Below are 26,907 nucleotides of genomic sequence, written 5' to 3'. Positions count from 1 at the left end.
TGTTGACACAGTTTAACTCTGAGCTCTTGTCATATTTTATAACCATTTTCCATACTATAACAAATAAACTGTGAAAATGTGAGATGTTGAAGGTGTCTGAATAAATTTTGGTTTGATTGCATATTTCATTTTTACATTGAAGAGTATGCAGTGCTATTATCTACGGTTTAAATTTATTTATTTGGTTTCTGTACCTGGACACCTTCAAACTTGAAAAAAACGTAAACATTGTGTAATAGCACAAATAAATAAATAGAACGAACATACAAATTCAACAATTTCAAACAGGGCCCACTGGTACAACCTGCATTGGGGCCCCGCAAACCCCAGCTATGGCCCTGGCTCAGAGGGACATGGAATATCTTAACCTGCAGTAACAAATGCGTTAATAATGTTTTAATATTTTCAACATAAAATACTAAAAACTGATGTTTGGAATTAAAAAAAAAAAAAACAAATTAAATAAATTAAGAGATACCTTAAATGTGAAATTAAAACCACCAGTAGGCAGCAAGTCACTGTTAATAAGTGAGTGATTGAACCGAATCATTTAAATGGTCGATTCATTCAGTAACAAAACAGGGTCCTTTTGTTCAGAGACACAAAACAGCGATGTAGCGGTGTTTGAAATGATTTTTTTGTTGGAGAAATAGAGCAAAAACAGGAAATATGGGGTCTAAAACGTAATCTCTTAATATTTAGGCCTACTAATTATTATTATTTAACTGTATAAAATCAATATCACATTTGTAATCATGCTTGCTCTTGGAGAAACAAAAACAGCTCTCTTCATGTATATAAGCACTGGACATTGAATGTGCAGCGCTCATGTCTATTCAATAAAATCATAACGTTAGCCTTTTTAAGTTTAATCATCACATTGAGCCATATCGCAATTCTGGTCTTTCCATCCACAAATTTAGGACCTCTTGAAATCATAATCAAGACTTTCAAGTACAATTTAAGACTTTTAAGGCCTTAAATTCGATACAACTAAATGTAAGTCTTTTTAAGACTCTGCGGAAAGTCTGAATACCTGTGGGACAGGGTATCGTGGTAAAAAAATCCTGGTAAATGACCTTATGGTAAATAATTGTATAACCAGCAACACAATATAAATAGCTTAAAGGATTAAATTGAGTAAAAAGAAACTGATGCAGCACTCTGCAATTAAATAAATATAACATCCATGAATCAAAAATTCGGAAATGTTAGTATGAAATACTCTTTGCCCTTATAAGCAGAAATAATAAACTTTTTTTTCCAAAAGGTGGAGCAATTTCGCCATGACATGCGTTTCATTCTTAAGTGTCTGATTAAGCAACACATTGCATGTTTGTCTGCCATTGGTAATCCAAAATACTGCTCTAAGCCAATATAGAATAAAATGTAAGCAGTCATACAATGAAAAATTTATGTCTAGGCTCTCCAGTCAATGGAGTAACCACAAGACATACGCTGGGGAAAATCCCTCCTTTCAGTGTAGTAAGCTAGAAAAGGTACTGCTGACAATTTACAATATACTACATCTGTCGATTAAGGGAATAGTGCACCTAGAAATGTAAATTTGCAAAAAATAAACAAAACCTTTGCCTCAGGCCATCCAGAATGGATACGAGTTCTTTATCAGAATAGATTTGGAGAAATGTATCACTTGCTCACCAACTTCAGCTGTTTACTGCAACCATAATTTTGCTTTCTCCAGTTTTAAAGTCATTTAGTCTGAAACAGGAGAGGAATATGCACAGATCAAGCACCTATTTCAAGCGAGAACAGGCCAAAACATTTACAAACAAATAGGTTGGTTAATTTTGTTGTGAGAGGACAACAAGGGATGGACCTTCTCACTGGAAGAAACGTTGTTTTGGGTGTTTTGGTCAGATGCGACAGTTTAAAGTGGAACTGGAGTTGTGTGGATGCTTTTATCAGCTGTTTGGACTCTCATTCTGACGACTCCCATTCACTGCAGAAAATCCATTGGTGAGCAAGTGAAGGAATGCTTAATTTCTCTGAATCAGTTCTGATGAAGAAACAAACTCATCTACGTCTTAGACGACCTGAGGATGAGTAAATTTAAGCAAATTTTGATTTTTGGCTTAACTACTTTAAGAACAATGTTCTGACATTCATATGTCATAAGATAGACAAATTATTTGTAAAATAACCCATTTTGTAGCAGCTGACCTTTTTTTCATCATAATTTTGCTTTCCTGAAATAGCCATTTAGCTCAGTGGTTCCCAATCCTGGTCCTGGAGAACCCCCAATACTGCACATTTTAGATGTCTTCCTATTCAAACACACCTGATTCAACTCATTAGTGAAAACTAAACTACAAGACCTCAAATGTGTGTGTCAGATAAGAGACAACGAAACCGTGCCATTTTCACCGTTTGCGTGAGGACCTGTAAAATCTCACTGGTTGACTAGTTTATCTCCTCTGACAGATAGGAGTTTACTTTATTTTAAATGCACAAACACAAAAAGACATCTTGGGACAGAACATCATGTCCAAGAGGGAACCTGCTTGTTTTATTAGATTTTTTTTCCATTTTTGTTAATGCATGTTGCACACTGTGACAGAACAACGAAGGAAGGAGAAAAGAAACCGGAAAAAAAGTTTCTGTGAAAATCCCTCAAAAGTTGTCAGCTGCCACCAGTTCAGTCCATCATAGAATGGTCCATCCGTCAACAGTCCTTGTACTGTCAGGTTTCCTTTGTCCTAACCCTTTCCCCTCCCACTCTTATGACACACACCTCCCCACCAAACTTCCTTTGAAAGAAAAAAGAAAAGACAGGAAAAAAAGAAGATGGCAATGAAACGGGGGCAATCTGCTAGTCACTATCACAATAGTGGAAACCACATAACTGTTCCTCTGAGATTAATACAAAGATCTTCCAGGAGAACTAGTCACAATCTGCAGCAGTCCAATAGGAACATTACACTGAGTAACCCGCCCACGTTATTCATGGAGACAGACAGAAATAAAAAGCTTATAGAAGAGCATCCAGCAACCCCCCTCCCCCACCCACAAGCCCCACCCCATCAAAGCCCCACACAACCCCAAGAAGATTGAAGTATGTGTGAGGGTGACCCCTGGCCACCAGTGGTCACATAATGTCTCTATAAAGGAGCCCCTAACTGGAGGGACTCTAGTATTTCACGCCTGGTACAAACTCCTTGGCCTCTGGGTTCAAGCTGCTCTTGCGCTGTGGAAGAAAAAAAAACAGATAAAGTACATATCACAACCTTAAAATCTCACCATCATTTATTTGAAATCTACAAAGTGGTTTCCTTTCAGGAAGGATGTGAGATTTGTTTCGCTTAAATAACTGTAAATCAAGCATTGAATCATTATGTCGTAATACTTACTGCAATGTCTTCTGCGTTTCCGTCGCTGACCGACAGCCCGCTAAGCTGCTGTTGGATCTGCCCTACTCCAGAAGGAAGGTCTCTGGCAGGAATGAACCAATCCTGATCCTCCTCCTCCAACATCTCCTGGAAACAGCGCTCAAGAAACTCCTGCTCCAACAGTTCCTCCTCCACCTGCAGCAAGATGTCCGAGCCATCAAAATGTAGTGGTCATTGGCAATTGTATGAATTCATATTAGACATCCAAGTAATTCAGCCGATTATGCCGGTTTGTTTAAAGGTTATAGATATAAAATGTGTATGAATTGTAAGGTTATTTTGACTTGCTGTACAGTAACAGATGGAGAGAACACACACTGCAAATTGTGGGGAAAAACAAACAAATCAAAAAACAAATTAAACTGCAAATGTGAAAACAAATCGGACGGTGTAACTTGAGACATGGAGTAACAACAGTCAGTATGCAGCAACAGACTGTCTCGCTCAAACATGCTTGCTCTCAGTCTCGAAGTCAATCTCATCTGATTATTTTGTTGATATAGAAATAAACAGTGGTTTCAAATACAAAATAAGAAAAAGGTACAACACAGGAAACAAATCAGCACTATCATACACTATCAGCATCATAAAATAAAATACACCATTTTGCATTAGCTTCATTCACTTAAAACCATTCCCTACACTACAGCTCTCAAATCTCGCTCATGCATGTGGCCAAAAAGGAAAATGCTGCCTTTTATCGCATTGAGCCAACTCGGATGGCATTGACACAAAACACTATTGCTTCTTAAGTAACATGACCAACCACAACGTGGCATGACAGCAAAAGGGATTTGAAAACTACAGCACAAGGCAAGATTAATTAACAGTGAATGATTTTTGCCACACAAAATCCCCATCCACTTTTCTTGAAAATGAAAACTCTAGCATCCAGCCTAAACTGCTGTTCTCAGATTTGGGCTGATTTTTGCATGTGATTTGTCTTTTCAGGCAAATGCATAAAAATGACACACTGGCTGACTAAACATGTAAGCTAACTTTATTGAGAGTAGATGGTGCTTATAGAGAAGTGGAAATCAGATTTGTGTACTGTCGGTGATATTTAAAAAAAAAAAAAAAAAAAATATTCAAGAGTAGCTTCTGGATTTTTCTCAGCTTTTCACTTTCATTTGATTCTAAGCATGCTACGAAAATTTTGAATCTTTTTGGTTGGCCAGTTTTATTCAAATAAAAGCGATGAGAACACCTCACTGCAAAAAAAATTTAGCATTGACTACATGTGAATAATGTCTGTGACAACTAGGGATGGGCATTTTCCGCAAATATCATATTCGAATATTTGAGCTCACAAAAAAAACGAATATTCGAATATTTGTTTATTTAAATTAAGTTTAATGAGACAGACATTATTTTTCAGCAACATTTACAGTTTCCGTCATTTTTGAACAAGCTTACACACAATAAGCTTGAACATTACACACTATGATTTGTAGCTGAAAACCTTTAACAATGCGTGCAAACAAACAAAAGTACAGATTAAAAGCAAAAAAAAAAAAAAAAAGTGAACAAATAAAACGTAAAGCAGCCTGCAGCAATTAGGCTATTGTAGAACGTAGCCTACACTTAACTTTGAAACTTTTAAACCGTGAGCAAATCTTTTTTGATTTTTTTTTTCTATTGTTTCAAATGTTCTTGTTAAGAAATACGGGCATGTAAACATGATCGGGGGAAAGTTGGCTCCTTAGTCTGTTAACAATAAGGCCATCCGCGGAGAAAACGCGCTCTGACGGCACAGACGTTGGCGAGACTCACAAATAACAGTGTGCTAAGAGATTAAGTTTTGTGAAGCGCTTCGTGTTTTCGTTTCACCACTGAATGGGATCCTCATCTGGTGGAATACATGGCTCCAGCAAGAACTGTTCCCACTCGTCTCGGCTGGACTCTCTGTAATCATCGCTGAAGAACTGGCTCAGTCTTTTCCGATGAGTGGGCATTGCATCCTCTTCATCGTTGGTGGCGGCTGCATCCGCACCACTCGCATCAAGGAAAATGTTCTGATAATGTTCAAAAATGTTTTCATCGAGAAACCTGAGATGCTTGTGCCGAGGGTTTAGGGCGGACGCGAGAAGAGGAGTTTTCACTGTATTCTCCAAGTTAGCTGTGTTTATTCCTTACTTGAGAGATGTTCTTGAGTTCGGTCACTTTCTGTGATTCTCCACGGCATATTTGAAGTACTGTAGAAGACTGCAGTTCTTATTGATTCATTAATTATTTTTTGCTTGCATACATCTTGAAATATGCCGTGGAGAATCACAGAAAGTGACCGAATTAGGTTCAATTGTGGACTTTTTTTATGGCAAGCAAAAATATAGCGAAATTCAATATCATTTTATTTATCGAATAATAAGAGCAGAATGAATATTCGAATGTTCGACTATCCTTGCACACCCCTAGTGACAACCACTCACATATATGTTTATCAGGTTCACACTGACCTGTCTATTGTACTCCTCCTCGTTCTCCATCCACATGTACTCTGCGAAGGGGTTTGCGTCCCCCTCCTTGTGTCCATTCACCACATTCTCATCCTTCCCCAATCCACTGCCTCCTCCAGGTGTCTTTGCTACCTCTGGACTGTTAATATCAGCAGGTTCTGGGGGTGGAAAAAGCTACATTAATACTTATACTGATCCCATTCTTAGTACATAGTATAAAAATGTATGGGGCACTGGATACAATTAGTTTAGATTGTACACATCGTAAAACTTCACTCATTAATGTGCATGTGTTAAATGAACTATTCAAGTTAAAAAAACAAACAAACAAAAAAAAATACACATTCAAGTCATTGTTATCACAATAAGAATGATTAGCTCCTCTCTGTTTGAGTGTTTTCGTGCATAAACACAAAACTTGCTAGCAAATTAACGTTAGACGTTACAAAATTGAAGGCGCTGTAAATGTTTAAGCTCTTCTACCTGCGACACAACACAGTGGGTAAACACATGGTTTAAAGAACATTATATAACTACCTGTTACTAACTATCGGTGTGTTGCATAAATGAGACAAAGAGGAGGTCAGTCGACACCATCTTTCTCCACATGGATGTGATTCATTGTAACCTGAGGCCTGGTTAAGGCTCCAGAGAAAACTCTATAGTATAAACCATTTTAAAAAGATGTCTCCAATCAAAACGGATTCATTCTTTAGCTGCAAGATGTGCCCTACCTTCGAATAAAACAATTGATCTAGCTTTACGTTTGTGAGCGTGTATCGCGAAGCTAAGCGTGTTAGCTCGAGTCATAACAGGAACAGCAGTCTTTCCACGTGAAAAAATGTTGCCTGGCGTTGCCGAGCCACGTTTTCATGTTATTTGAATGCTACTGAAGCAGAACCGGACGCCAGTTGTTTGAAATAGTTAGATTTTAAAGGATTCGTGAAGTAAATAAGGGAGCATGATGGATGCGTGAGTGAGTTAGCCACACGACTGACTGCATCACACACATCTCACTAGGCCTCACATCTCACTACACTGCGCTTTACGCGAACTCGGCCAAGAGCACATATAACGGCGTAATTAGCTATAGATTGCACGACAAATGTGTGGATTTATTTCTGTGTGTCTACTATTCGGATTCGGCAATGGCTACCATTTTACAAAACAAAGCGTGAGACCAGCACACTGCACTTACAAAGTCAAAGGATTAAACATGATTCCTTTTGAAGATGTGGGCTGTTAAGAGGACTTACCCGGCATTGTAAAGCTTCTGTCCCTCTAATCTATCGCCAAATAAATCGACTAAAAGAAGTAATTTTCCAGTTTGCAGCGACACCGTTACCTGGCTAGATTTTAACCCTACGTCAGAGTGCTCATGTGGGCCTTTCACACAAACATGTCGCTGGCGCCTCCTGAGGGTCATCGTCGGTATTTACTCGGAATGGCCAGTATTGAGGAAACTTGTCGCATGCTTTTCAAGTGAATTCTAAGAAGCATTGACCTCTTTTGCGTCATTTTAGAAAGCTAGATCCATTCGCATTCATTCAGGTGTGATTTTTAAGAGCCATTAATAAAATAAAAATAAAAATGTATCTATGATTTTCGTAAATGTGTCAGTTTCTTGTTCTCTCCTATTAAAAAAACACATAATAGTACGTATTATTAAACGTATTAGTAATATTAGTAATAAATAATATGTGATTTCTGTTTTTTTTTGAAAGGCACATTCGGGAGGGATTTACCTGCATGCAAATTCAATGGAAAAATACTTGGTTTTACGCCAAAACATATCTCTTTGCCTGTACTTGAAGGTGGCTTGGGTAGGAACATTAGAGCCTGAATGCACAAGCACTGACAAAAAAAACATCAAATGTAAGAACATTGTTGTTTTATTTGGACAGACGCGCTGACATAGTTTGCATAAAGCATCATGACGTGTAACCTCTTATGAAATAGTGTCATCATTAACCCAGATTTTGATCTAATATAACACACTCAAATGTTTAATATAGAACAACCTAAGTGATTAAAAAAAATATTAGTACAAAGACACTCATTTACAGCATTTTAAGATAAAGAACAAGGACCCAGATGTTAAAATAACTCCCTGCTGAATAACTTACTCTACACAAGCTGCAGATCAACTATATAATGACTGCTAATAAGAATATGTGAAACAAAAAAGTACATTAGCGATAATACATTGATTAATTTGATTTGACTAGAGATATATTCATCGATTTACCTGCAGCGCTCCCTGGTGGTCTAGTGGTTAGGATTCGGCGCTCTCACCGCCGCGGCCCGGGTTCGATTCCCGGTCAGGGAAGGGTTGCTTTTAATTTAAAAAAGTGCCATTTGATTTATTTAACCTTCTGCATACCTCTTATGACCAGTCCAGTTTTGCATGATGCAGTGTAAAATTTCACTGGTCTACTGGTTTATCTCCTCTGACAGATATGAGTTTACTTTAATTTTAGTTTACTTTATTCTAAATGCACAAACACAAAATACATCATGGGACAGAACATCATGTCCAAGAGGGAACCTGCTTGTTGATTGCAAAATGGCCAGGAAACTGTCGCATGCCTTTCAAGTGAATTCAAAGACGCATTGACCTATTTCGCGTATTTTTAGAAAGCTAGTTTCATTAACACAATTAATTAAAATTTAGATTCGAATTCGTGATTTGACTACAGATATATTAATCGATTTAACAGTAGCGCTCCCTGGTGGTCTAGTGGTTAGGATTCGGCGCTCTCACCGCCGCGGCCCGGGTTCGATTCCCGGTCAGGGAACGGTTATTTTTACGTGTAACCGAAAATGATCAGTCAAACAATATATTTTATTTAGTTTTCTACAGGTTTGGGACACCTAGGATGAGTAAATGTGACACAGGACCACAAAACTAGTCATAAACGTCAATATTTTTTTAAAATTGAGATTTATACATCATCTAAAAGCTGAATAAACAAGCTTTCCATTGATGTATGTTTGTTGGGATAGGACAATATTTGGCTGAGATACAACTATTTGAAAATCTGGAATCTAAAGGGTGCTATACATTAATAAATAAATAAATAAAAATATTGAGAAAATCACCTTTAAAGTTGTCCAAAATAAGTTAGAAATGCATATTACTAATCACTAATCTATCTATCTATCTATCTATCTATCTATCTATCTATCTATCACTATTATTTTTTATTTATTTATTTTCTGTGGGTAAATTAACTCTTAAAAACTGTGATCTGGGTTTGTCACCTCAGTGATTTTGACCTTTTTAGCAGTATCTAACAATCGAAACAATGTTATATAATTTAATATACAATATATAATTTCCAGAACATCTGATGAGCTGAACTTTTCAAGTTCATTGTTATTACTGGATTTTTAAGTATAACTTAATATTCAAGACTTTTAAGATTCCCTGATATCTAGATTAGTAAAAGATTTCCTTTACCATGAGTATTGTAGTGATTGTAGTTTATAATTTTTAGATTACTATTTTTAAGTGTTAATTTCTGCTGCTCAATAAATATATAATTTTATAAAAGGAGAAAGACAAACACATAATACTTCTTATGACCTTGTTTCATAGTATTTTATTACACAGATAATGAAAATATACAATATTTAAGGGGACAAAACTGTGAGGATATTAGGCTGAATAGACCTCGGATGTATTTTTCTGTACATTGCATCCTCTGATGAAAGACAGATGATGGTTGTGATAAAAACAAGGAATTTTTTGAGACCACTCATATACAGATAAAGCAACAGAAGCAGATTCCATCTCTAAAACCATCTGGATGCTGCTGTTGTTCACAAGGCACTGACCAACATCCACCTTGTTATGAAGACAAACAAAAATATATCAATTCACTGATAGGTTAGACTCAAATAGTCAAAAGTTGAGAAAACATAGACGACTGAAATAAAGTCCAACTCTCAAATGTTATTACATAATTTTCAAACAACCAAATGTATTTGAGTTTTGGGCTGATTGGGAACATTACATACAACCAGCAAATAGTCCAAAGCCGTCAGCAACCCCTAAAAGACAGTGAAGTGAAGTGACATTCAGCCAAGTATGGCGACCCATACTCAGAATTTGTGCTCTGCATTTAACCCATCCGAAATGCACACACACAGAGCAGTGAACACACACACACACACACACACACACACACACACACACACACACACACACACACACACACACTGTGAGCACACACCCAGAGCAGTGGGCAGCCATTTATGCTGCGGCACCCAGGGAGCAGTTGGGGGTTCGATGCCTCGCTCAAGGGCACCTAAGTCGTGGTATTGAAGGTGGAGAGAGAACTGTACATGCACTCCCCCCACCTATAATTCCTGCCGGCCCGGGACTCGAACTCACAACCTTTAGATTGGGAGTCCGACTCTCTAACCATTAGGCAGGAGCCAACTTGGAGAATGCAGGCAACGATGCCGCTACCTCTCGCAGTGGGACTGTCACGATCGGTGTTACAAAGAACCACGGGAGAGGGAACCAATTGCAGGTAAGTCTTTTATTAAAGGGTAATCCAAATAGAGTAAACAGTCCAGGCAGGGGTCGAGACCAAAACATCCATCCAAACATAAACAAGACACGAACACAAGGCAAAGACAAGAGCTGACGGACATGAATTAAACATTCAACAAGGACTCCGTCCCTAAGACTCAGACAGACCAGGTATAAATACACAAAAGGATGATGGGGAAACAGGAGACAGGTGGGGAACAATCAATTAACTAAACAAGGAGGAAGGTGACCAAATAGGGAGACAGGAAGTGATAAATGATAAACACTGTGGGAACTGAGGACACCTAGTGGAAACCCAGGGAACACAACCCAGACACTGTGACAGTACCCCCTTTCTAAGGAGCGGCTCCCAGACGCTCCAAGACAGACACAAAACAGAGACCAGGAGGGAGGCGGACAGGTGGAGGCTCAGGGGGAGGGACGGAGGGCCAGACTAACAGAAAGGAACAGGGACCGACATTAACACAAAAACAAAAGGAAAAAAAACAACAACATGAAGCCCCCCAGGGCGGAGCAGAAGACCACCACACCCTTGTGGTCAAGGCCAGAGTCCTCCAGGGCGGAGCGGAAGACCACCACAACCGTGTAGTCAGGGCAAACGCCCCCCAGGGCGGAACGGAAGACCACCACGTCCGTGTGGTCAGAGCGGAAGCCCCCCAGGGCGGAGCGGAAGACCACCACGTCCGTGTGGTCAGAGCGGAAGCCCCCCAGGGCAGAGCAGAAGACCACCACGTCCGTGTGGTCAGAGCGGAAGCCCCCCAGGGCGGAGCAGAAGACCACCACACCCTTGTGGTCAAGGCCAGAGTCCTCCAGGGTGGAGCAGATGACCACCACGCCCCTGTGGTCGATGCCGGAGTCCAACAGGGCGGAGCAGCAGACCACCCAGTGACTTGACTTGACTCCGAAAGTTCAACGGTGACTGGCCCTGACTCCGGAAGGTCATCGGTGACTGGCCCTGACTCCGGAGGACCAGCGGTGACTGGCCCTGACTCCGGAGGACCAGCGGTGACTGGCCCTGACTCCGGAGGACCAGCGGTGACTGGCCCTGACTCCGGAGGACCAGCGGTGACTGGCCCTGACTCCGGAGGACCAGCGGTGACTGGCCCTGACTCCGGAGGACCAGCGGTGACTGGCCCTGACTCCGGAGGACCAGCGGTGACTGGCCCTGACTCTGGAGAGGTCACTGGCACCTGACTCGACTCTGGAGAGTTCACTGGCCCCTGACTCGCCTCTGGAGGGTCAACTGGAACCTGACTCGACTCTGGACTGCCTGTGGAGACTTGAGACGCCTCGGCTTTGGGCACCGCCTCTGGAACGGACTCGGGCACTGCCTCGGTCACGGCCTCGGGAGCAGTCTCAGGCACCGCATCGGGAGCGGCCTCGGACACCGCATCGGGAATGGCCTCCACCTCGGCATCGGGCACCGCCTCGGCCTCCGGAACAGCATCGGGCACCGCCTCGGCATCGGGCACCGTCTCGGCCTCCGGAACAGCATCGGGCACCGCCTCGGCCTCCGGAACAGCATCGGGCACCGCCTCGGCATCGGGCACCGCCTCGGCCTCCGGAACAGCATCGGGCACCGCCTCGGCATCGGGCACCGCCTCGGCCTCCGGAACAGCATCGGGCACCGCCTCGGCATCGGGCACCGCCTCGGCCTCCGGAACAGCATCGGGCACCGCCTCGGCCTCCGGAACAGCATCGGGCACCGCCTCGGCCTCCGGAACAGCATCGGGCACCGCCTCGGCATCGGGCACCGCCTCGGCCTCCGGAACAGCATCGGTCACCGCCTCGGCATCGGGCACCGCCTCGGCCTCCAGAACGGCATCGGGCACCGCCTCGGCCTCCAGAACAGCATCGGGCCCCGCCTCGGCATCGGGCCCCGCCTCGGCATCGGGCCCCGCCTCGGCATCGGGCCCCGCCTCGGCCTCCGGAACGGCATCGGGCCCCGCCTCGGCCTCCGGAACGGCATCGGGCCCCGCCTCGGCCTCCGGAACGGCATCGGGCCCCGCCTCGGCCTCCGGAACGGCATCGGGCCCCGCCTCGGCCTCCGGAACGGCATCGGGCCCCGCCTCGGCCTCCGGAACGGCATCGGGCCCCGCCTCGGCCTCCGGAACGGCATCGGGCCCCGCCTCGGCTTCGGGCACCGCCTCGGCCTCCGGAACAGCATCGGGCACCGCCTCGGCCTCCGGAACAGCATCGGGCACCGCCTCGGCCTCCGGAACAGCATCGGGCACCGCCTCGGCCTCCGGAACAGCATCGGGCACCGCCTCGGCCTCCGGAACAGCATCGGGCACCGCCTCGGCCTCCGGAACAGCATCGGGCACCGCCTCGGCTTCGGGCACCGCCTCGGCCTCCGGAACAGCATCGGGCACCGCCTCGGCCTCCGGAACAGCATCGGGCACCGCCTCGGCATCGGGCACCGCCTCGGCCTCCGGAACAGCATCGGGCACCGCCTCGGCCTCCGGAACAGCATCGGGCACCGCCTCGGCATCGGGCACCGCCTCGGCCTCCGGAACAGCATCGGGCCCCGCCTCGGCCTCCGGAACAGCATCGGGCCCCGCCTCGGCCTCCGGAACAGCATCGGGCCCCGCCTCGGCCTCCGGAACAGCATCGGGCCCCGCCTCGGCCTCCGGAACAGCATCGGGCACCGCCTCGGCATCGGGCACCGCCTCAGCATCGGGCACCGCCTCAGCATCGGGCACCGCCTCAGCATCGGGCACCGCCTCGGCCTCCGGAACAGCATCGGGCACCGCCTCGGCCTCCGGAACAGCATCGGGCACCGCCTCGGCCTCCGGAACAGCATCGGACACCGCCTCGGCCTCCGGAACAGCATCGGGCACCGCCTCGGTCTCCGGAACAGCATCGGGCACCGCCTCGGGAACGTCCTCTGGGCTTTGAGGAACGGTAGACGCCTGTCTCCTCCTCCTCCGCCCTCTATTTTGGCGAGTCGGTGACACCTTGTCTGGAGACTCAGGCGTTGAGTCGGCCATCTTGTGCTGTGGTTGCAAGCTGGCGGCCATCTTGTGCTGTGGTTGCAAGCTGGCGGCCATCTTGTGCTGTGGCGCTGGGCTGGCGGCCATCTTGTGCTGTGGCGCTGGGCTGGCGGCCATCTTGTGCTGTGGCTCTGGGCTGGCGGCCATCTTGTGCTGTGGCTCTGGGCTGGCGGCCATCTTGTGCTGTGGCGCTGGCTCAGCAGCCATGACGTCAACCGTCTTGGGAATCTCTAGGATCTTGGACAGCGTAGCGAAATAGTCCAAGAATGAGTCAGCGGCCCTCTTGGGCGTTGGCGCTGAGCTGGCGGCCATCTTGCACCGTGGCGCTGGACTCGTGATCGCCTTGGGTTGTGGTGCTGTGTTGGCGTCCATCCTGCCTCGTGGCGCTGGACTAGCGGCCATCATGGGCAGTGACGCCACTGTGGCGGACATGCGCTTCCTCTCTCCTCTCCGTCCGCCATGGTGAGACGGTGGCTCTAATCCATCCCACACGAGCCCTGGGTCGAAGGGCGGCCCTGGTTGAGAGCGGTGCTGAGTATCCTCTCGACCCCTCCCTCCTCGGCGACCTCCTCTGGTTCCCCGGAAAACCACCAGGCGAGTTCCTTCAAATCCACTCCTCTCCCGCACTGTGGCTGGGGAGGAGACATAAGCCGACATACCGCTGGCTCTTGCAGTGACGGAGTCCTTCTGTCCCGATCGGTGTTACAGAGAACACAGGGAGAGGGAACCAATTGCAGGTAAGTCTTTTATTAAAGGGTAATCCAAATAGAGTAAACAGTCCAGGCAGGGGTGGAGACTAAAACATCCATCCAAACATAAACAAGACACGAACACAAGGCAAAGACAAGAGCTGACGGACATGAATTAAACATTCAACAAGGACTCCTAAGACTCAGACAGACCAGGTATAAATACACAAAAGGATGATGGGGAAACAGGAGACAGGTGGGGAACAATCAATTAACTAAACAAGGAGGAAGGTGACCAAATAAGGAGACAGGAAGTGATAAATGATAAACACTGTGGGAACTGAGGACACCTAGTGGAAACCCAGGGAACACAACCCAGACACTGTGACAGGGACTTGTTCAAGAATAGATTAAAAAGTGTTATTTTATTATCATTAAGTTTTCATTTGAATATTTGAAATGGCTCCAGAACAAGTGATATACTTGCATTTGACAATGATGGCCCCACAAAAGCATGAAACACTGACACCTGAAGTGAAAGTATGCATTAAACTCAGTAAAGTAAATAAACAAATAAATAAATCATTTGTATATTTTGCAATATATTATATAATATATGTATAATCAATATATTATTCAATGTATTCAAATATATAATATATTAGAAAATAAAAAGGGAAAATAATATATTACAATATATCACAATATATTTTAAGAAATATATTGGTAAATATATTTTCCTTTCGTAAGGGGCAAACCTCAGTTGCCATTAAAACCTCAACTGATTGACCAAACGGAGATGCCATTTTGATGAGTTCACTCTGAGAGTAATCAAGAGGGATTCCAGACACACGAATCACACCCTTCTTTTGGAAAACAAGGGAACAATAAGAATAAAAGTGAACTGCTTTGTTAAAAGAGAAGAGTTCGTAATGTTTCCTAATGTAAAAAGTGCAACTCTCCGGCCACCAGAGGTCACTCTTTCACAGTTGTTTATTTGTTATCCGGGACTGTCACTGCTAACTATTTGAGATGTCTGTTATTTTCAACCAGCAATGTTGAGGCTAAACTGATACTTTAATGGTTTAATGGTGGCATTTCAATCATTATGGTGGTAGTGATCACAGTTCACACTAGAGAATAAAAAAAACCCTTTATAAAACAGCTTCAATAAGAGTTTTGCTTTAAGGGCATGATGTTCTGTTTTCACCTTAATGACACCAATAATCATCAGTATTTAGGCCTATACCTCCCAGAACTTACAGTTTGTGCTGATGTTTTTGCAGTTGTCTTAGTTACTGGCATCTGAATGTAGATGGATTCAGCGGTTACTTCTGATTTTGCAGATTTGACTGGAAACTGATGACCTTTTGTCATGGCATTGTAAGTGTTGGCTCTGTGTGGAGAGGACAAGGGTCTTCTTGTTGTATAATGTATTGCTTTATTACAGTCTAAAGAGACAAAGCTGTGCCTTATGCTGCGTTTTGATCGAGGGGGAAAATAGACTGAACCAGTCCTGCAGCCGGAGTCCTCAGCAGGCCGATCTATCAGCAGATAGATAGATAGATTAACATTTTAGATGATGTAAGCTGCTTATTGTTGTGTTATATGTAATAATAACTCACATGATGAATGTATTGTTCTTAGTGTTTTAGATTGGGTCGAGAAGTGCTTATAAATGACTTTAGATGGCCGACAGCTGAGAGATCTCTGACCGTTTACAATCCTCAGATTCCTCTGTTCCCCATGAGTGCATGACGACTCTCTGGAAGATTCCATGTGATCAGATGAGATCCATCTAGCATGGCCATATTTAATGTCCTTTGTTCCTTTGTGCTCTGGAATGTCTTGTATAATGAAGGGGAGATTCTCTGTTATTAACTGGTTGTCTGGGCAGTGACTGAGTAATTCTAGATCCTCAAGAGAAAGTCCAAGGCTGGTTAAAGCTTTGATCAGACTTTCTGCTGGAGCATTGTTTGTTGCTTTGGCTCTTCTTCAGGAGGCATCATTGCTTTGGCTGTCACTGACTGGTATTGGGAACATTGTAAATGGTTGGGACTGAATCTATGTCCCAACCAGATGTCGTGTTATTCATGATGGGACCTAGTGTTTTTTTCCTGAATAATCTCTTTTGCCAGAAGTGCACACCTCTCTTTTCTGGCAGTGACTGAATTAATTTCTGTGACTGCTGTTGAAGGATGCCTAACCATGTGAGGTGTGGAATACATGTTTTTAAAACCCCCTGGGCACTGGTGCATGCTAAAAAATGAGGATCTTTGAATGCCAACAGGCTGTATGGGATTTAAAGGAACAAATGGGTTCCCATTACCGCTATTATTTCTAGATGCAACATTATTAATCAGGTTCAAAATTAGGTGAGCTTCAAGTTGGGCTAGTGTCAACAGGAAAGCTTGTGCTGTTCCAAAAAGTGGGTGGCACACTGGAGAAAACACTTCTCATCTGAGACAGACACACTGGCCTGGGATTGATTTGAGCAGCTTGTGGAAGTCTGTGCGGGGGAAAACAATAGAAAAACAAGAATATCTGAATCTAGTACCTTCAGCAATATTCATTCAGCATATTTGTTTTCTGGATCTATTCATTTAGAAATGATTGAAAAGAAAGCCACATTAAATTAATGTTCATAATTTATTGTTTATTTTGAAGTATCTATTATGATTTGAAAAACTTTTGTCTGGCATTTAAAGTGCTATGGGGTAACCAACACATATGTAAAAAAAATAATCAATCATAAAACCAAACACTTTGTATCAAGGAGAGTAATAAAGTCTCTTAAATATCAGGTAATTTTACCTTTTTATGACAAGGCAAGCTTATCTTAGGGTGTAATATGTCATGTGGTGCAGCTCCCAAAAACATAATGAAATCTTAACGTATTTATTTATCATTTATGATATTTTGTGATAAATATATTCATTTTTTTAACTCTACGGTCTACTCATTACTCAAATGACAATAGAAAAAAACATTTGTTGATAAGTTTAACATTAACAACTGAGCCATTAATTCTCTCTGAGGCTCAACATTTGCTCCCAACTAAGCTTACAATATAAACTGTGAAATAGTTCTCTGGAGTAGAACATATGCATAAACAAATTCCTTAAAGCTTAGTGAAAGTGCAGCTAGTCTCAATAGAACAAGAGAGCTCAACTTCCTGAAGGCTTTCCATCAGACATGTGCTCACTTCATTACATCTAATTAATAACACGCCAGCAGGGTGTTTTTCAAACACTGTGACAACATGTCCTTGTAACATGAGCAAGAGGTGAAAGACATTTGTCTAGTGTAAAGTACCACACAGCTGCTATAGTTCAACAGCCACAACCACATGGTCTCCAGCATGTGTGCTCTCTCCTGGACAGATTTTAAATATTGGGTCATCTATTTAAGAATGATATCTTTAAAGAAGTGTTGACAAAACCATTATTCAAAAATCTGTCCAAGAGAGTGCAAACATTTGCTGAATGTCCACAGTTCAATGCATAAAATTAATAAATGTTAGACATCATCTCAGACTCACTCATCGTCACACATCTATTTAAGAAATCTTATTTATAGACATGATCATCTGATGCAGGATCGCTCCCCAAAGTATGTTCATATACACACATTCAGCAGATTCACACATTCACCAACTTTCACATAAGGACTAACAGCTAGGGAAGTCATGTAAATATCATGATCTGTTTGTTATTGCAGGGATCGCATGGTGGCCTGAAGACACTGTGCAACATGTTGCTCAGCAGATGGTGCTAAGTTAATAAGCTGATCTGATTTACAACTCCTGGACAGATATTCATCATGTTGTCTTCATTCCTGGAAGGTGGGAACACTGGGACAGTCCATGCTGGTCAGTCAAAGGCAACCCATTTCATTAAACTAAACATAAACGTGATGATAGAATGACAATATTCGAAAACAAACAATATTCCTGCTCTATAGGATATGGGTTTTAGCACATTCTGGAAAGAGAACAGAACTATCTACGCTGTTAACTCATAGAAATGTTAATGACCCAGCCCCTCGAAAAGGCCAAACATACTGAATTACACAAGCCTCGCCTGAAAAATTCAGGTCTCTATTACATCTAAATATGGAGGTGGGGGGAATCCTGTCGCTCTGGTACATGACGTCCTCAAACACATTACCCAGATCCAGGGGCGTCCCCATCTTTTCAGAAGTGAGGGGGACAGAAATTACACATATACATACATACATATATATATATATATATATATATATATATATATACATATACATATATATATATATATATATATATATATATAGAGTACAGACCAAAAGTTTGGACACACAGAGTTTTCTTTATTTTCATGACTATGAAAATTGTAGAATCACACTGAAGGCATCAAGGGCTATTTGACCAAGAAGGAGAGTGATGGGGTGCTGCACCAGATGACCTGGCCTCCACAGTCACCGGACCTGAACCCAATCCAGATGGTTTAGGGATGAGCTGGACCGCAGACAGAAGGCAAAAGGGCCAACAAGTGCTAAGTATCTCTCGGGGAACTCCTTCAAGACTGTTGGAAGACCATTTCAGGTGACTACCTCTTGAAGCTCATCAAGAGAATGCCAAGAGTGTGCAAAGCAGTAATCAAAGCAAAAGGTGGCTACTTTGAAGAACCTAGAATATGACATTTTCAGTTGTTTCACACTTTTTTGTTATGTATATAATTCCATATATAATTCCACATGTGTTCATTCATAGTTTTGATGCCTTCAGTGTGAATCTACAATTTTCATAGTCATGAAAATAAAGAAAACTCTTTGAATGAGAAGGTGTGTCCAAACTTTTGGTCTGTACTGTATATATATATATCATCAAGCCTGCATTTATTTGATCAAAAATACAGAAAAAACTGTAATATTGTGAAATATTATTACAACTTATAAATAATAGATTTCTATTTGAATATACTTTAAAATAATAATTTATTCCTGTGATGCAAAGCTGAATTTTCAACATCATTACTCCAGCCTTCAGTGTCATATGTAACATCCAGTCTATCATAGATCATTTAGAAATCATTCTAATATTCTGATTTATTATGAGTGTTGGAAACAGTTCTGCTGTCTAATATATTTGATGAATAAAAGGTTAAAAAGAACTGCATTTATTCAAAATAATAAAAAAAATTCTAATAATATACTTTCTTTACTATCACTTTTTATCAATTTAACACATCCTTGCTGAATAAAAGTATTGATTTTATTTTAAAAAAAGAAAGAAAAAAAATGACTGACCCCAAATTACTGACCAGTAGTGTATATTGTTATTACAAAATATTTATATTTTAAAAACATAGCTTCTTTTTTTTTTTTTTTTACTTTTTATTCATCAAAGTATCCTAAAAAAGTATCACATGTTCTGAAAAAATATTAAGCAGCAGAACTGTTTCCAACTTTGATAATGAATCATCATATTAGAATGATTTCTAAAGGATCATGTGATAATGAGCATCACAGAAATAAATGATAATTTAAAGTATAATAAATTTAAAAACAATTATTTTAAATTGTTATAATATATCACAATATTACATTTTTTTCTGTATTTTTGATCAAATAAATGCAGGCTTGATGAGCAGAAGAAACTTCTTTCAAAAACATTAAAAATAGTAATGTTTCCAAACTTTTGGTCTGTACTGTACATAAATAAGATCTTTTAAATATAATTTTAAATAAATAATTGACACGTGCCCAAATTATGTCCCAACATCAAACTATTATTTTTTCTATCATGTTCAATTATTTCCTTAAATGTCTTCACTATGTTTTGACAAATATCAGTCTATAATAATATAATATATATAATATAATAGAATAGAAAAATAATATAATATAATATAATATAATATAATATAATATAATATACAAATAAAGTACAAATTATTGGATAAAATTACAAGTAATTTGTTGTAAATTGGAGATAAAACTGAAGACTATCTGTCTGTGGGCAACAAGAGACAGAAATATTGTGCATGTGATTTTGACTTGAGAACAAATTTTAAGGCCTTGACACACTTGTCTTGTTAAAGTTCACAATGGATGCTAAAAATGGACTCCAACAGTTGATGAGACTATTCTCTGGGCGCCAAAACAGTTCACAGTCATACATTTCTATGCTTGCGACTAGTGACTTTTGACTCATGGTTTCTTATCCAATTAAGGTTTTGTTTCTTTAAAACCTCTCAGGACTGATACAGAAGCATAACAGCTATTTTCATCTTAAATTAGAAAGTAATAAAGCCAAGCCCTATTATAATAGTTCATATTCTGATAAATATATCTGCCTGTCACATCTAACTAGCAATAGATTTGTACCATGAAGTACAAAATAAATGAAAAAAGATCATGATATAGGTCAAAATAAGGAATAAAGTCACATTGTGAGAAATATATGTTTAATTATGAGAAAGTCACAATAACAAGAAATAAAGATGCAGTTGTGAGATTATTAATCAGAAATAAATGGAGACAAAAATGATTGATTTCATGTATCCCATACAGAAAATGTTGACAATTCAGTGTATTATTCAGTGTATATTATTCAGTGGCCCTGAATAATATAATAAAGGATCATAGTAGAGTGATGACACCAGAGAGCCAGCATCAGCTGTCAACCCTCCAAATAAATGCCTCTCCGTTAGAAATCAGCTATAAGCTTTATAACAAGATAGAGATGTGAAAAAGACTGTGTGTTTAAATGTATAACAGTATGTAAAAAGTCCATTTCAAAATAATTAGAGGTCTCATTCATTCAAAGGCACTTCTAACAAAATCCTTATATCACATGTTGGCTTTAGTTAAAGTTGAGCTGGAGGTCATTTTTCTTCGGAGTGAATTCTTCATTATTTATCACTTTAGATTTTTCTAAACTGTTCCTCTTGACTGTCATTTCAGATGAACACCAAAAACTACAATTTGAACATTATTAGAAGCACACACAGATTATTTAATCCCAATGCAAAATGTCCTTTGGCTCCCTCTTTAAACACTATCCTGCTCCTCACTCCAGTCAGACACACACTGTAACATATTCTTTCGTCTGACATGTTTTCATCCCCCAGCCTCTCACACATGCTTGCCCTCCCAACACCAGCCCCTATCATTTCCCTCAAGGCTTTCCTCTTTGCTTTGGGAGCACCTCTGCAGCCATACACTCTCTCTTACACACTTCACAATATTAACTACTGTATAAATGACTAGATAATGATCAGCACTGTATTTTCACGGGTCAAGCTCAAAAAAGTGGAGAGCATAAATGACTTGATTACAGGATAGATCTTTAAGGTGTCATGCATCGTTTAGTTTTGGACTCTGTCATACAATGATGTGAAAGGAGTAGTATGTCTGAATTTACATCATTCTTAAAACAGTAAGATTCCAGATATGAGAAGATTCTGAAAAGCACATCCAATAGACACTTTATTAGCCCATAAGCCCATGGGAGGACTTTTAAATAGCAGGGAAGCAACCTTTCAATGACAAAATAACAGTCACAAAGTACCTACTCAAAAGATTAATTTTGAGAACCTTTTTTAACCCTAGGTGATGGTACATTTCACATTTGTTATTTAGGAGGAGGCTTATACCTGAGGTTATGAAACCCTGCTCAGGTATGAAACCAGCTTTTAGATTCATACAGCACCATAAATGTCACAAATTTTCAGTTCTACTTCCATAAATTTATAGTCAAGGTCAAAATATATGTTACTGCACCACAGTTTTCTACTCAAATATTGCACCATAATATAATGTTGCAGATACAGACATTCTTATAAGAACACATTAATGTTATGGGTAAAAAGTGATAGACAATACACACGTATGCAAACACAGTATGTATGAGCATGGGTACATTACCTCAGAAAACAGATGAAATAAAGTCAAAGTCTTTGTTGGCTTGTCGTTTTTGGAAGAGTTTCCTCAATCCACACAAATAAATTGACAAGAGGCAGAGTTGTTGAAAAACAGCAGGAAAGGAAGGCCTTCAGACTTATCTCTCATATTTTAGTGTCCATCCTGATTTGTTATATTCTTAATGTAGTATTTTTTTATGCTCATAGCTGAAATCAATAGTCATTTATACATATCTTTTTCACTGATTCTGATTCCACTGATCACTATGATTTTTGTACTAATTTCACCACTCAAAGCTTAGAAAACGAATAAAATGCAAATAAGATACTGAGAGCTTTAATGATTATTCTATCATTAAATATACTTTATTATAAATATTTTATTTTTAAACGAAGGGACTTGACATTACATTTGAAAGATTAAAATGTGTGACAAATACCTGCTAGAGTAATTTGATTACTTGTATGTTGCTGACTGAAGTTTTATGTTTACCCCAGAAGAGTAAATGAGAGACATCTCTTATTGTCAACATTATACAGCACTATTATTATTGCTATTTTGTGTTTTACTATACTTATTTGAATAGAATTGCACAGTTTTGACAAAATAACTTTTCATTGTTTTTACACAATATAATTTTTTTTTACCCTGTAATTATCAAAATGTCATTATATCATGAATTAAATTAATAAATAAGTTTTGAGTTTTATGATTCAGTAATTTGTTACCTTGAGACTCATGACTGGATCAATGTTTCTTTGAGTTGTTCATTGCAATTTGATCAGTGGAGTACTATCCCTACTTGCACATGGATTCTTACTCTGTTAGAAATGTTGAATAATAATAAAATATATAATTCATATATTCATAATTGTGCCTGAATTCAAATTGTTTCAAGTAAAGAAGATGTTTTATATGAATATGTTTAATGTCTGGCAACAAAGATGAGGGATTTGGTTTTGATTTATCCCAATAATTTTTGTTAATGCATTAAAGTGCTTTTTAAAGGGAAGTTTATTTAGGAAGTTTATTTTTTATTTTTGTCACCTTTGGCTTGCTTACTTGGGATTCTAAGTCTCTATTTTATTTTCAACGCTGCATTGGAAGAATATTTACATCTCCATAAAATATATAAATACAGGAAAGTGCACACCTTACCCCATTCTTCTTTAGAAGTATAAATCATGATTTGACTCTCAAACTAGAACACATGTGAATAATGATTATTATTAGAAAGATTTGACAATCTGTAAAAATGTCAGTGTATGATAACCATGTTTATGATAACACACCATGATTTTCTATTTAAAGAGTAACTAAACCCTAGACCAACTTTTTTTAGTTAATGATCTATAAGAATGGGGCTTTATTAGTGCTGTTCATTGATTCGAGTAACTTTTTTGACATTTGAGCATAAAGTGTTTTAATTCTACAATATATGGTGTAAAAACGTCTGAGTGCTGCTCTCTTCAGGTTGAACCGTGGCTACTGTAGTTGATTTTTTCTATTGGATGTTGCGGTGGCAAGTGACGTAAACGGTGGCAGGTGACGTAAGCAGTTTCCAGCTCACCACGCCCCTTGGTACGAGCTACCACGCCCTTGACAGTATAAAACCATCAAATTCACTGTAGTGAGTCAGGAGCTGGAATTGCGAGTATTGGTAACGACCAGGATAGACTAATATAGCATCTATTTAGCATAGCAATTATACAGTTATTTAGATCTTCAAGTTAGCGTAGATTTATCTGTATTTAGTACAGTGGTCAGGATGGTATGGAGGTGTGTTGCTGGTTGCACAGCACTGCTGGACTGCATAGTTTACCAGCAGACTTTAAAATTAAGCGCCAGTGGTTGCATGCATTCAGAGATGTATAAAGTACTAGAGACCCAGACTTGAGTAAAAGTACAAGTGCTCTATCAAAAAAATGACTTGAGTAGAAGTTGAAGTGCCCTTTAAGCACCACACTTAAGTAGAAGTACTAAAGTATTCAACATTTTTTGTACTTAAGTATTGCAAGTAGTCTATTTGAAAATTTACTACTCAAGTACTGAAAGTAAAAGTACAAGTATTGTGTTATGTAGTTATTAAAGAAAGTAGTCAAAAGTTTGAACATATTGTTTTTACTATTTCAAATGATTAACCTAAAGGACAATCACAATTCCTTTGACTGTAACTTTTTGTAAACAAAAAACAGATTAAAGGGTTAGTTCGCCCAATTTGCTAAATTATGTCATTAATAACTTACCCTCATGTTGTTTCAAACCCTTAAGACCTCCGTTTATTTTTGGAACACAGTTTAAGATATTTTAGATTTAGTCTGAGAGCTCTCAGTCCCTCCATTGTCCAGAAAGGTACGAAAAACATTATCAAAGTAGTCCATGTGACATCAGAGGGTCAGTTAGAATTTTTTGAAGCATCGAAAATACATTTTGGTCCAAAAATAGCAAAAACTACGACTTTATTCATTATTGTCTTCTCTTCCGTGTCTGTTGTAAGACAGTTCAAAACAAAGCAGTTTGTGATATCCGGTTCGCGAATGAATCATTCGATGTAACCGGATCTTCTTGAACCAGTTCACCAAATCGAACTGAATCGTTTTAAACGGTTCGCGTCTCCAATAAGCATTAATCCACAAATGACTTAAACTGTTAACTTGTTTAATGTGGCTGACACTCCCTCTGAGTTAAAACAAACCAATATCCCAGATTAATTCATTCACTCAAACAGTACACTGACTGAACTGATGTGAAGAGAGAACTGAAGATGAACACCGAGCCGAGCCAGATAACTAACAACAGACTGACTCGATCACGAGTCAAAAACACTGATCTATATATATAACTTATATTATAGATCAGTGGTCAAGAACCGTTTCTGTCAGACGTGTCCGATTCGAGAACCGAGGAGCTGATGATACTGCACATGTGTGATTCAGCGTGAAAGCAAACCGACACACAGAGCTTCTGAACCGAACTGATTCTTTTGGTGATTGATTCTGAACTGATTCTGTGCTAATGTTATGAGCGCTGGTAAACCGAAGGCTTGCAGTCAACGCCAATGACGCCATTACGTCGAGCGCAAAATAACCGGTGAACTGTTTTCTTCAACTGGTTTATTGAATCGAACTGTCAGAAAGAACTACTGGTGATCCGATAACCGATGCTACCGGTTCTTGACTCGTGAACGAGTCATTATCTGGCTCGGCTCGGTGTTCATCTCTCTCTTCACAGCAGTTCAGTCAGCACGCGCAGTCTTCTTAATCGCTTGATTCGCTCAATGATGTGCCAGCTTCATCAAACCTGCCATCTACAGTTATGTTTGTAATGTAATGATTCGTAACATGTTTATAATTGTAACGAGTAACGATGCAGCACATAAAACAAATATCGGAGTAAAAGTATTAAACTCATCGAAAATATGTACTGAAGTAAAAGTGGAAGTAGGAGAAAAAAATAATACTCTAGTAAAGTACAGATACCGCCTTTTAGTACTTAAGTACAGTAGTGAAGTAGTTACATCTCTGCATGCATTTGGCCTGGAAGACTGCAAGTTCCCGCCGAGAGCTCGAGTGTGCAAACTGCGTTTTACACGGGCAGTGTTGGGAAGGTTACTTTGGAAATGTAATAGGTTACAGATTACAAGTTACCCTATTTAAAATGTAGGGTAAATGTTAAAAATAGTAGTGTAACTTTTTCAATTACTTTATTAAAGTAATGTAACTGATTACTTTTGATTACTTTTAAAAATCTCTAATAAATGTTTATTTGCAACCGTTAGTCAACATTTACACTATGCAGGTTTAACCTTAAAGTAGAGCTCAATACTGTCAGACTTTCACCATCCTTCATCACTTGAATTAAGATGATCAAATTTGAACACATCCACCACACAATCAGACTTTAGTTATGCATTTTACTTTAAGATTGATCTGAAGTTCAATGCAAATTTAAAATCATAAGAAATTGTTTAGTGAAACTTTTTTTGAAACCAAATCTTTGCATAGTTACAGGAAACACTGCTTCTAACAATAGTTTGGAAGGAAAAAGTTAATTAAAAAATAATAAATAAAAGCATATACATCAACTCAAATATGTTTATGTAATAAGCATACCTCCTATTCTGTGTACTAAACTCCTGAAACATTGCTGCTCTTTGTATATGATGATAGTTTTCTCAAAACAAGTTAAATGCTCATGAAGTGATTCATGATAGAGATTGTGTTTATGTGTTCATGTACTAATATATCGAGACGGCAGAGGTTGAAAACACTCCGAGCTTCAGTAGGCCTATGTATAGTAAATGAAACCGCATGTCTGCATCAATTTCTATGAGGGGTGAACTGGGAAAAAACACTATTTTTTGTATGGACCTGACATAAAAAAAGGTATAAATCTTTAGTTTGGGGACATGCAAAATAATTAAAAATTCTCTGCTGAACTGCACCTTCACTTCCATTTTTCTTTTCAGTCCCTTTATTTTGCCCTGTTATCCATCTCTCTCATGACTTCAATACCCAGGATTTAACAAAACTATACTTTCTAAATTGCCTACATGTCAAAATGAGTGCATCACTTCAATATATTTATAGAAAAATCCTAATTCATGAGTCATGTTTTTCCCTCACACAAATTTACCATGCTTTTATTATATAAAAGTACATTAACCTTGTTTTATTTATTTGCAAATGGATTACCATTTGTATTTGTTTTTAAATAAATACATTTGTAAAATAATTTTTAATTTGTGGCATGGTGTATTGTATGCTTTGTGGCAATAGAAACCTTTGTCTCTGGATTTATAGCAAAATATTAAAACATACATTTTCGTAAGGGTTGTGTAGTTGTCTGTCGTAGCTTCCCCTAAACCTATAATAAAATCTCATTATTTTT

General features: G+C 39.9%; 2 protein-coding genes and 2 non-coding genes across 6 annotated transcripts; 2 read left to right on the top strand and 2 right to left on the bottom strand.

Annotated features, from left to right (window-relative positions):
- Positions 1-2,503: 2,503 nt before the first annotated feature.
- On the bottom strand, positions 2,504-7,146 carry LOC132143824 (polyadenylate-binding protein-interacting protein 2B-like). Of its 3 annotated transcripts, none has more exons than XM_059554385.1 (4): positions 7,123-7,146; positions 5,867-6,024; positions 3,372-3,545; positions 2,504-3,208 (listed from the first exon to the last, which is right to left on the bottom strand). In XM_059554385.1, exons 1-4 carry the CDS (start codon positions 7,127-7,129, stop codon positions 3,152-3,154), a joined length of 396 nt encoding a protein of 131 aa, XP_059410368.1. In that variant the 5' UTR covers positions 7,130-7,146; the 3' UTR covers positions 2,504-3,151. The 3 variants fall into 3 exon arrangements, with proteins under 3 accessions (XP_059410368.1, XP_059410366.1, XP_059410367.1); XM_059554383.1 differs by lacking the exon at positions 7,123-7,146 and adding an exon at positions 6,601-6,691; XM_059554384.1 differs by lacking the exon at positions 7,123-7,146 and adding an exon at positions 6,631-6,691.
- A 336-nt stretch (positions 7,147-7,482) lies between these two features.
- LOC132143298 (uncharacterized) lies at positions 7,483-16,107 on the bottom strand (the record flags this gene model as incomplete). The annotated part of the gene is made up of 4 exons (XM_059553412.1): positions 7,483-7,500; positions 14,871-14,978; positions 15,376-15,656; positions 15,738-16,107. Coding segments are annotated over 4 exons (777 nt in total), but the record flags the coding sequence as incomplete, so codon positions are not given.
- Positions 8,124-8,195, top strand: trnae-cuc (transfer RNA glutamic acid (anticodon CUC)). The gene has a single exon. It is a non-coding gene; the product is annotated as a tRNA-Glu (tRNA).
- trnae-cuc (transfer RNA glutamic acid (anticodon CUC)) lies at positions 8,593-8,664 on the top strand. The gene has a single exon. It is a non-coding gene; the product is annotated as a tRNA-Glu (tRNA).
- Positions 16,108-26,907: the final 10,800 nt, after the last annotated feature.

Source organism: Carassius carassius, chromosome 7, assembly GCF_963082965.1.
Source record: "Carassius carassius chromosome 7, fCarCar2.1, whole genome shotgun sequence".
Taxonomy (NCBI): domain Eukaryota; kingdom Metazoa; phylum Chordata; class Actinopteri; order Cypriniformes; family Cyprinidae; genus Carassius; species Carassius carassius.
Note: the sequence above shows the minus strand (reverse complement) of the source record. Positions and strands in the feature narration are given on the sequence as shown.